At 41.6% G+C, this 12,046-nt stretch overlaps 1 protein-coding gene across 1 annotated transcript in view; it reads right to left on the bottom strand.

The window, feature by feature from the left end:
* Window positions 1-203: 203 nt before the first annotated feature.
* Window positions 204-12,046, bottom strand: part of LOC122560829 (cytoplasmic phosphatidylinositol transfer protein 1-like) — a 206,365-nt gene continuing 194,522 nt past the window's right edge. Inside the window, exon 10 of the mRNA XM_043711972.2 lies at window positions 204-3,148. Coding sequence (XP_043567907.1) covers window positions 2,883-3,148 — 266 coding nt within the window. The 3' untranslated portion in view covers window positions 204-2,882. The remainder of the gene's footprint in view (window positions 3,149-12,046) is intronic.

Genomic DNA, 12,046 nt, shown 5'->3' with positions numbered 1-12,046 from the left:
GGGATTATGGTTGGCATGGACTGGTTGGGCCAAAGGGTCTGTTTCTGTGCCGTATGACTCTACAACTGTCTTTGAGTGCAATCATTCTGGTGCAGGTACACACACAGTGCTATTGAAGGTGGGAGTTCCAGGATTTTGACCCATCAAAGATGACGACAGACTGAGCCTTTACAATAACAAATTGCTTCAATAACAACCAAAAATTGTTTGCAACTTTTTTTTATACACTGAGTAGCACAGTGACTTCAAATACAATAAACAGCTCATTGCAAAATCATTGCTTCGCACATTTCTTTTATTAAAAGAGTAACTACACAATGGTCTTAATGAATATAAGCAAACCCTTATTCTTCAGTACACTTCATGAAGCTTAATTATAACTTAATCCCTAAAGTTCAGAACCAAGAACCATTAATATGTAGTAATATATTCATTTACCACCATGAACAACATTTATTATGTAGAAAGCTAAGACATTCCTTCACTTCCTGTGATGTCAATGCATTCAACTAAAATTATACATCTTCTGTACTATTTACAGCTACTGCAACAGACACTCATATGAAGGCCATTCAAAACTGCTTATATTTCTTTATATACACAATGTTAACTCAGCCTTGCATGATGATTTCAGTGGGTTAGGCAGTGTTTTTGCAGAAGATAGCAAGTGTAGACAGTGCCATTGATTGTACAGTCTGTTTCATAAAGAAATAGCACAGATGCATTTCAACATGAGTCACTCTGAATAAACAGCAGTTTCAACAGCACAGAAAGTAAGGTCAGATTTTTAAAGAAAATGTTGCCAGGGAGCTTCCTGCAAGTCTTAGTGTCCCAGGTAAATTAATAATTAGAGCTGCATTTGAACTTTTGCAGACTTCTCTATTAATTGGCCTTGGTACACCGAAATGTTCTTTGCTGTTGAGTTATGTAGGGAAAAAAAAAGATTATCTTCATCCCCTTGGATCTACCTAAGATGTCATGCCTTGTCTGAATAATTGTCTGACATCATGATTTGTTAAACCAATTACTTAGGATTGCCTCTGTTTGGTGAGAAAAGCTGGAGTTTCTTGCTTTTGTGAAGGAAGGTGCTGAACCAGCACTTAGTAACTTCCCACAGTTACTGTACAGGCTCTGCCGTTTGTGGGAATTCAAGTTAATTGTGTTTTTCAAAGAAATATCGCAAACTAACATTACAAACAAAAGCAATCATGTTACTTCTGACCCAAACAATAACCATTTAATTTTATTAAGGAGAATACTTTGACCACTTAAATGTGAAGTCTGGGTGAGCAATGTGGACTACCGCACTGCATTAACAGCAATATCGACCATGCAACCAGTTTATTGGTCCATCAACTCTAAGTGATGAAAAATCATAATCCAGATGCTGGGATGAAGCAGTTAACCTAGCTGCAGCTCTTCATGGTAAACAGATAGCCCAACAGTACTGTTTCAGGCAGGTCGAACAGAAATCCCCTTCATGATCCACTGTTGCTCTTGTCTGGTCACGTTTCCATTCTGTGTGTTGCAAGTGATGGTGACTCAGGAGCTGCCATATTTGGAATGTTATGCAAAGTGGAGTGACTACAAGTTCTTGAGAGATAGCACGACTGGCTTAGTTCACTTGCATGCTACAAAGCGTGGGCCACCACAGCTGTAAAATGCACACTGAATGAGAAATGAAGACAGGAGATTGGCCTCCAACAACCATAAACGTACTCCTTTCAGCTGACTCAAACCAATTGCATATTCCACCCCAATACCTATTGACAGTACTTAAATCCCGGAGAGGTTGACCTGTGACTGGAGGTTGGGTGCGGTTGGTGAGAAACTTGGTTCCGGTTATCAGTTGGATTTTAAAGGCATTCATGATTCTAGATAGAAGGGAAGCCTGAGGGAGGTGCAGAGTTTTACAGTTCTTGGAAAAAAACTGAATTCCAATTAGAAATCAATTGCAATGAGGTTTATTCCACTGCAGAAAGGGAAATATCCCGTTTGAATGACAGATTGGATGGTGCAATTGGAGGCAGCCACTAAAAAAAGATTCAAAATGTAAAGTGAGAAGTGGATGGCCGGGTGAGCGAGAACCAAGTCAACCAAGTGTCAAACATCACCAAAACCTTTCCCATGGGATGTCAGAGATGCTTGCCCAGATAAGGGAACATAACGTAACCCTCAAGAAGACTGAGGCTTTTATACAGCAAGGAGATGTTGTGCGTGGGAAGAGAAGTTTGTCATACACAGTAATGAAATGGCTTTACTGCAAATACCTTTGGAAAGTGAAGTAACAATAAAATCAGATGTTTAATAACCAACTCGGAATATCATGCTGTAGCTAACTTGTGATTTTGATTCATTGGGTGTGTGGCATGATGTATCATTCTTTTAGCAAGAGAAACTTAATTCTGCTTTCCTTAATGCTTACAGACAAGGAGTAAGTTTGCACCGTGAGTGAATCACTTTAGAGCAGCAAGATGTTGGTTCACTCCATCTTTCTCCTTTCTAACATTGATGGCTAGATTATAAACTGAAATGCATTTATGTGACAGCGTACACTATCAATCATGCTAACACTAAATCCTGAGTCTGCCTAAGAGTCCTAACAAGGAATGATAAAGAGAGTGTAGTAAAATACTGTTAAAGAACATAGCCTCATCTGAAATCCTTATCTCAAATTCAGAATGCAAATCTTAATGGCCAGTCAGTATTAATGCAGGCTTGCTGTTGTAAAGATCACTGCCCAACATCTTTACAGGCTAAAGCTTTAGAGAACCCATTAACAGATGGCTTTTTTTTAGTTTTCTCAGTTAAGTAGCGTTAGATGAATTCAAACAACTGGAAATTCGCAGGAACGGAACCTCCAGGCTGGCATGGAGGTGGCATTACTTATTGGATGAACGCTCTCTGAGCTCTGGCAGTGTCAGCATTTCGGGGGCAGACTTCTTCCGCGGTCTGTCCTTTGGCACAGTGAGGAAATCGGGCGGGTCTCCGCTGAGCGGTGTGGACGGCGCACTGGCAGGGGCACTGCGGGTAGCTGGAGGCTGGGCAGCTTCACTGACGGAGATAGTGGGGGCCATAATTCCGATCTTCTCGTTCGTCGCTTCCTGCGTTTGCTTCTCATATTGCCGAACCTCGTCCATTGTCATATCTGCCAAGAGAAATGGTGGTGGGGGCGGGTGGGATGGGGTTGGGGGGGGAGGTCGAGGAATGAACAAATAACAGGTGAGCTGCATATTTTTTAAAAATCTTCTCACGTACAGCAGCCTTTGCAGGTTTTAAGACCATCATCTTTGAAAACCCATCAGATCAGATCAAGACAAATTCCACCTGTTCAGTCAAACCAAACTCCCACTCTGTATAGAGAACCTCATCTTTCGATATCATGTTAAACAGATCGATATCCAAATGAATTAGGCATCAGACATCTTTCAAAGATTTGTGTGTTTTATTGTCAATTTATAGTTTAGGACAAACACCAGTTTCCTTGTTTCCCTTCCAGATCCTTTTCCTGGAGGAGAAAGTGAGGACTGCAGATGCTGGAGATGCTGTTGCTGGAAAAGCGCAGCAGGTCAGGCAGCATCCAAGGAGCAGGAGAGTCGATGTTTCGGGCATGAGCCTGAAGAAGGGCTCATGCCCGAAACGTCGATTCTCCTGCTCCTTGGATGCTGCCTGACCTAGATCCTTTCCCTACCCAGAAACAGATGCCTAACTGAGGGTAACCCCAGTTCTTTGTTAAGAAAATAAATTACAAATGGCAAAAAAATTACTCATTGGGGGCACCATAACATTAATCAAAACCCACATTGAAAGAGTGCAACAAGGTGGGGGTGGGGTAAATCAAAATCTCATGGGGGGGATATAGAGTACACCCAGTCCCCATGGTTCCCACCTATTCTTCAATAATATTAGTGAACATTATGTCCTCATTATCCAAGGAAATTTGGTATTACAGTTGGCATGGGCTGGTGGGACTCAAGGGTCTGTTTCCATGTTGTACGACTCTATGGAAAAGAACCCAGGTCTTTTTTTAAAAAGTTAATCTACCGCCAGTTTAAGAATTCTCCCAAGTAATCAAATGACAAACTCGGCCCATCAGGAGCAATGTGACAGAAGAAACAGCTCCTTGTTAAAAAAAAAATAACCTACCATACAAAATCAGCAATCATCCAGTTACAAATGCCAGGACATTGCAATGATGACAAAAAATAAGATCAAAACGGGCAGGGAAAACAATAGAGGGAATTGAATCAACATTGTGTTGGGGGAGGAGATAATGTACCCTAGCACATGCAGTCGGAACCAAAATTTTTTTTAAAAACCCAATTAACAAAGACCAAACTCGGAACCAAGTTTTTTTCTTTTCATGTTACAACACAAGTTTGAGACAGATGTTTTTAATTATTATCCTTTATTCTGGCTATTGAGGGAATAGGTTCACGAGGTTCACGAGGTCAATTCCTGGAACGGCGGGACTACCTTACGTTGAAAGATTGGAGCGACTGGGCTCGATACCCTTGAGCTTAGAAGGCTGAGAGGGGATCTGATTGAGACGTATAAGATTATTAAAGGATTGGGCACTCTGGAGGCAGGAAGCATGTTTCCACTGATGGGTGAGTCCCGAACCAGAGGACACAGTTTAAAAATAAGGGGTAGGCCATTTAGAACAGAGTTGAGGAGAAACTTCTTCACCCAGAGAGTGGTGGGTATATGGAATGCTCTGCTCCAGAAAGCTGTGGAGGCCAAGTCTCTGGATACTTTCAAGAAAGAGTTGGATAGAGCTCTTAAGGATAGTGGAATCAAGGGTTATGGCGATAAAGCAGGAACAGGATACTGATTGAGGATGATCAGCCATGAATGGTGGTGCTGGCTCGAAGGACAGAATGGCCTACTCCTGCACCTATTGTCTATTTATTCAAAAACTGGCAGTAGTAGAGACATTGGGGACATTTAAACAACTGCTGGACAAGCACATGGACGGCAGTAAATCGATGGGTGTGTAGGTTAGGTGGACCTTAGATTAAGATAAATGCTTGGCATAACATCGTGGGCCAAAGGGCCTGTACTGTGCTGTGTGTTCTAGTTCTTGATGCAGCTCAAGTCTGCATACCCTTTGAATAGCCCAGACCAAACATTTTGGGAAGTTTGAGGCAACTCAGTGATACAAGATGGTTCCAGTTAGTATATTGCCATGTTGTTTTGCAGCTTTCAACAGTTAGTACCCGACCTCAGCAATAGAGAACATTCTAGAAGCACAGAAGTGTTGAAGATCATTTGTTAAAAGATGTTGGAACTTCTCGTTCTGGGAGCTCTAATCAGCATGTTCTCCCCAACACTGCTTGGGAAATTTGTTCGAAAGCCCTGTGAAAATCCAGACAAGTTTCTAATGTGCACTTTGACTGAAAGAGGCAGCATTTTAACTGGGGAGCGAGCATCTGTTGAAGTCTTTTCTCATCACGCGAGGGAACTTAACCAAAGCACAGAAATATCAATAATATGAATATTATCTGATATGATTTGTCATTTTATGTGGGTCTATCAATGAATGGAGGAGAAAGTGAGGACTTCAGATACTGGAGATCAGAGCTGAAAATGTGTTGCTGGAAAAGCGCAGCAGGTCAGGCAGCATCCAAGGAGCAGGAGAATCGATGTTTCGGGCATGAGCCCTTCTTCAGGATTCCTGAAGAAGGGCTCATGCCCGAAATGTCGATTCTCCTGCTCCTTGGATGCTGCCTGACCTGCTGCGCTTTTCCTGCAACACATTTTCAGCTCAGTATCAATGAATGGAAAAAGGCTGTCCAAATACTTTTCCCCAAAGCGATGGCTCTCTGAACTCAATAAATTGTGGTTTCAAGTCCCTGTTCAGAGGATCATATACATATTCAAAATTGACATTCTCAGTGCAGCACTAAGGAGATGCAATACTGCCAGAGCTGTTGCGTTTTGAGCAAGATTTTAAATTGAGGCTCTGTCTTCCTTTTTGGGTACTATTTGAATAGCGTGGGTTTCTCCCCAGTGTTCTGGTCTGTATTAATCTCTCAACCAACAGGAGTAAAACTGATACAAAAACAGAAATTGCTCAGCAGGTCTGGCAGCATTTGTGGAGAGAAATCAGAGTTAATGTTCCGGGTCCAGCAACCCTTCAAAACTGGTGATTTGATTGGCACCTCTGTAAGGAGCTTGCTGTGTACAACTTGACTATTGCATCTCCACCATTATAGCAGTGCTGGATTGGCTATAAAATGCTTTGAGGTGACCCTGTAATTGTGAAAGGCACTACATAAATGCAAGTTCTCCTTATTTAAAACAAGCTACATGACTGACAGTAGATAGTGGAACAGTGAATAACTGTGCAGACAAATGCAGGCACAGGAACACTGATAAATCAAAGTGAGGTCTCGCATCAGGTTATAACATTCTCCATCTGTGGAATAAAAAACTGAGACAGAAAACATTGCTCTGAGCCAGTGCATGGCACCATAATTCCTCAGTCTTAAAGCTTCACTGCATCCAGATGAATATATCTGGAACCTAATGAACAAAAGTGCTTGGAAAATAGGTTTTATGTATTTTAGATTAGCACCCTGCTCTTTCAGGAGAATACTGCATAGGCGGACATGAATATTTGTATAACTCACTCAGACATGAGTATATCACCTAAAGGAAGTTGAATCTATTTTTACTCAGCGGGGCAGATGTTTAATTCCTCTCTGTGTCTGTTTTTATAAATAAGTCCAGAATATTATAAAATGTCATAAAGTTAAAAATCACACAACACCAGGTTATAGTCCAACAGGTTTAGTTGGAAGCACACTAGCTTTCGGAGCGACGCTCCTTCATCACCACATCACCTGATGAAGGAGTGACGCTCTGAAAGCTATATTTCCAAGTAAACCTGTTGGACTATAACCTGGTCTTGTGTGATTTCTAACTTTGTATACCCCAGTCCAACACCGGCATCTCCAAATCATAAAATGTCATAACATTTTAAATAATAAACACACTCCTTCATGACTTAATTGGCTTTTTCTGCAGCTCATTATTACTGATGGACATCTGAACAACTTGAAACAACAGAATGAGATGACCTGTACTGTCTCAGCATATACCACCCTATATGGATATATCAGTACATTGGTGGGAACATCCTCCAAGCCACTCACCATCCTGACTTGGAAATGTATCGCCACTCCTTCACTGTCGCTGAATGAAAATTCTGAAATTCCTTCCTTGTGGGTCAACCCATAGCAGTGGTTCAACAAGCTAAAAATCATAGAACACCAGGTTATAGTCTTTCATCAGGAGCGGCTCTCCGAAAGCTAGTGCTTCCAAATAAACCTGTTGGACTATAACCTGGTGTTGTGCGATTTTTAACTTTCAAGATTAGAGTGGTGCTGGAAAAGCAGGTCAGGCAGCATCCAGGGAGAAGGAAAATCAACGTTTCGGGCAAAAACCCTTCATCAGGATTTTTAACTTTGTCCAACCCAGTCCATCACCGACTCCTCCAAATCATGGTTCAAGAAGGCAGCTCACCGCCAACTTCTCAAAGGCTACTAGGGACAGACAATAAATGCTGGCTCAGCCAGTGATGCCCATGTCCCATGAGTGCATTTCAAAAGAAATCTTTCTATCACTACCTTCGGAGATTGACGAGGTCAGTTAGCTGGATGGCTAGTTTGCAATGCAGAGTGATTCAATTCCCACACCAGCTGCAGTTATAACAAACACCTTTCCTTCGGAATGCCCCCCCTGTCCTGAGGTGTGATGACCTGCAGGCTAAATCTGTGCCTTCATCTCTCTTGAATGAAAGAGCAACCCAATTGCCTGATTTGATTGCGGCACCTTTTTCATGACTGCTGCATAGAATGCAACACATTCTGAATACTGGGAATTCCCTCAGGATTACCGCCACTCCAACACTAGAGCTTTGCCATTATTGCAGGGGAAACCCTGGTAAGTGGCTGCCAGGGAATTCCTAACAGGAGATCCAGAACAAAGACATTAATACTGAATAAACTGGACTAAAAAAGCACCCACTGGAACCAAACTAAATTTCAAAACCATCCAAATAAGATTCAGAGCTTCAGTCAAGAGGTTTATTTTGGTAACTGTTTTGAAACGTGCCAGTCATGTGGAACATTGCTTGTTCACGACTTTTGAATGTGCTCACCCTGATATTTTTTGGGCGCAAACCTATTGAATTCCAGTAGGGGGCTCCCAAAGCCTTGGGCTTCACACAAACAAAAATGATACAGCTCAGAAAAAGGCCATTCTGCTCAATGGAATGGATGGTGCAAATGATCCTAACCATGACTTCAATTCTTTTCCTTCTATCCAACCTCCTGTTAAATACATTCTGTGCTATTTGCCTCAATTGTCCCATGTGGCAGTGATTTCCACATTCTCACCAGCCTCAGAATAAAAATGTTTCTCTTAAATTTTTAATTGGATTTACTACCTTCCAATTCTAGCCCCTAGTTTTGGTCTCCTTCACAACAATGAGGATTTGGTTGAAGTAAGTATGACATAACACAGCATGTTATATACAGAAACTTTAAAGTAGTGGCAACTTCATGTGAGTAACAATCCAGTATTATAGAAACCCTGCAGTGTGGAAGCAGGCCATTCAGCCCATCAAGTCCACACCACCCCTCTGAAGAGCATTGCACCCCCATCATCCTGCATTTCCCATGGTTAATCTACCTAGCCTACGCATCGCTGGACTCGATGGGTAATTTAGCATGGCCAATCCACCTAACCTGCATATCTATGGACTGAGGGAGGAATCCATATGCAAACACGGGAGAATGTGTCCCAGACATAGACAGTCACCCAAGAGTGGAATTGAACCCTGTGAGGCAGTAGTACTAACCATTGAGCCACCATGGTACCGAATAAGCCAGACCATTTTCTGTGGACCATGGGTTCAAGTCCCACCCAGCACCTTGTGAAATTTAATAAATTAATCTGAGCTATTAAAGTTGATCTCAGTGATGGTGACCATCAATTGTTGTTTAAAAATCCATCTGGTTCACAGATGCCCTTCAGGGAAGGTAATCTGCCATCCTAACCTGGCATTCTCTGTATGGGACTCCAAACACACAGTAACTGTGGTTGATTCCGACTACTCTGTCCTCACCAAGCCAGGTTATTCAAAGGCAATTAGAGGCAGGCACCTAATACTGACCGTGCCAGTATCTCGCACGTTCCATGAAATAATGAGTTTGCAGAAAATGTGGGTGAAAGAAGTTAAAATGAGAAGCATAAAAATTGTCAGCTCAAAATTTCCTTCAACTTGCATTGTGAGATGTGATTTCCATGACAAAAGATTCAGCTTGGTCCGATAAGTGTTTGCTGAATAGCTTGAAGAAGAAAAAAACTAGCAATTTAGTTTTAATAATATGACAAAAAGAGATGGGAGAATAGAAGATGAAAATTGCCTGCAATGTTACATCTCAAAGGGATTGCAACAACAGAAAACTGCTTTTAATTCTATTGTTTCTCACTAAAAATGACTTGGTGTAGCGATAAACAGAAATACAAAGGGAATGTTCACCAGGTTTATTCAAAGACAACAATCCTTGAACATTTCAGCATCTTCTGAAACCTTTGCTGAAGTGACAATCAAAAACCATAATGGAGTTCTTCAGAGTCTGACTGACCTACTGACGCACTTGCTTCTTCTGTATTAGTGTCAAATGTAATCAAATTTCCTTTGGCGATTAGAATAACAGTCAACAAGAAATAAGGATGACACTTGAATAAAAAGTTTTCTTCAGCCATCTTTCAGCAACACTTGTGCGGCTCCAAATGCATTTCCTCTTTTCAGCACAAAACTGTAAAATTAGGCTGTCAACTTGTCTTGAGATGAAGAACACAAAAAAGATGTGCCCTCTTTGCGAGAAAGATCACTTTTCACATTAACTGTCAGAACTGAAGGAGCAGATTAACCTCTGCAAGGATCCACAGTACAAAACCTCGAGCTGGTAAGCTTTCAGCTGTTAAACTGCAGCTGTGCTACACAAACTAAAATGGACTCAAGAAATAATAATTATGGTATGTAATGTTTATCAATCCTTTAAAGGGACGCATGTTGTTTTGCTGGCATCACGTAAATGTTGATTTATCTGAACTAATTGGGGAATAAAAGGAAACAGAAAAGAAAGACCATATGACTAATTCAGTTCTGTCATGACCAGCTACTACAGGTGTACCTGGATGCAATTATGTATGGCTAGTTCTGTTATAAACCTGATCGTGGAAAAGAAACATGCGTGGGATATACAGCAGCCAGCTGAGCCACCATCTCCAACCTTGCACTGACAACCAAGACTAATTTCAGCTCTTAAGAGATTATCTCTGTGATCTGTGGTAAGACAACACTGGAACATTGAGTCATAGAGTGATACAGCACGGAAGCAGACCCTTCGGTCCAACCAGTCCATGCTGACCATAATCCCAAACTAAACTAGTCCCATCTGCCTGTGTTTGGCCCATATCCCTCCAAACCTTTCCTATTCATGTACTATCCAAATGTCTTTTAAATGTTCTAGGCGAAAGTGGGTACTGCAGATACTGGAGATCAAAGTCTAGATTAGAGTGGTGTTGGAAAAGCACAGCAGGTCAGGCAGCATCTGAGGAGCAGGAAAATCGATGTTTCAGGCAAAAGCCCTTCATCAGGAATGATTTTTGATGAAGGGCTTTTGCCTGAAACATCGATTTTCCTGCTCCTCAGATGCTGCCTGACCTGCTGTGCTTTTCCAGCACCATTCTAATCTAGACTTTCAAATGTTCTAACTGTACCTGCACCTGCCACTCCCTCTGGAAGTTCATTCCACACATAAACCACTGTCTGTGTAAATAAATTGCTCCTTGGGTCTTTTTTAAACCATCCTCCTCTCATCTTAAAAATATGCCTCTGTGTCTTGAAATGCCCCACCCTGGGGAAAGATTCCCTGCCATTCACCTTATCTATACCCCTCATGGTTTTATACGTCTCTGTCAAGTCACCCGTCAATCTCCTGTACCCCAGTGAGAGAAGATCCAGCTGATGCAGCCTCTGCTTATAGCTCAAATCTGCCATTCCTGGTAAATCTCTTCTGAACCCTCTCCAGCTTCATAACATCCTTCCTGTAACTGGGCATATATTTCATTATAATATTCTTCCTGTAACTGGGCATATATTTCATTATAATATTCTTCCTGTAATTTCATTACCACACTTTAAAGGATAGACTACGCTAGGCTATACTCCAGGAAGACTGAGACCCTATGTGAAAGCTAGGAAGTATGAGAAAGGACCAGGGAAGTTTCAATTCTCCAGAACAGAAATAGTTAAGATTAAGACAGACTTTGTTAGGGGTGATAAGTTTTAAATGGCGAGCGATAGAAAATGGGGAAGACAAAACATGGAGTGCAAATTGAAAGCTGATCTCAAAAAAGCAGAGAGTAATATTTAGAATTAGGTATTTGGAATAATATTTGCACGCAATTAGATGCGAGGTTGGCAAGCTGTACCAGAACACTGAAAATGTTCTTACTTAACTTATGCAACTCTGAAAAGAAGGTGAAAGCAGAGGGCTTTTAAAACATTCCTTGAAGCCACTTTGGGGCAATCAAGGACTGCTACAGAAGTGGATTATGATGTTGTGAAGATGAGATGATCATTAGATAGATGAAGTGCAATAAGTAGGTTATTGTGTTGGCTTACAAGGATGTGAAATTACAGTAAAATAACCCTCAAACATATTTATGCCATATTATTGCTATATGCCATCATTAATCATTGAAAGGGTTTCCATGGGCTATCTCAAAAAAATTGGGAAGTCAGGTTCTCATTCATCTGATGAAGGGCTCTTGCCCGAAACGTCGATTCTCCTGCTCCTCGGATGCTGCCTGACCTGCTGTGCTTTTCCAGCACCACACTCTCAACTCTGCTCTCCAGCATCTGCAGTCCTCACTTTCTCCTCGTTAACTAAAGCTATGGAGGTATCTTCGGAATTTGCAGAGATCATTCTATTGAATCTGCTGGGTTTTGGCAGGTTCCTCT

This window comes from Chiloscyllium plagiosum, unplaced genomic scaffold (assembly GCF_037043375.1).
Source record: "Chiloscyllium plagiosum isolate Xiang-an unplaced genomic scaffold, Cpla_swu_hap1 HiC_scaffold_20, whole genome shotgun sequence".
Classification (NCBI taxonomy): domain Eukaryota; kingdom Metazoa; phylum Chordata; class Chondrichthyes; order Orectolobiformes; family Hemiscylliidae; genus Chiloscyllium; species Chiloscyllium plagiosum.
This window is presented reverse-complemented; position numbering and strand designations above follow the sequence as displayed.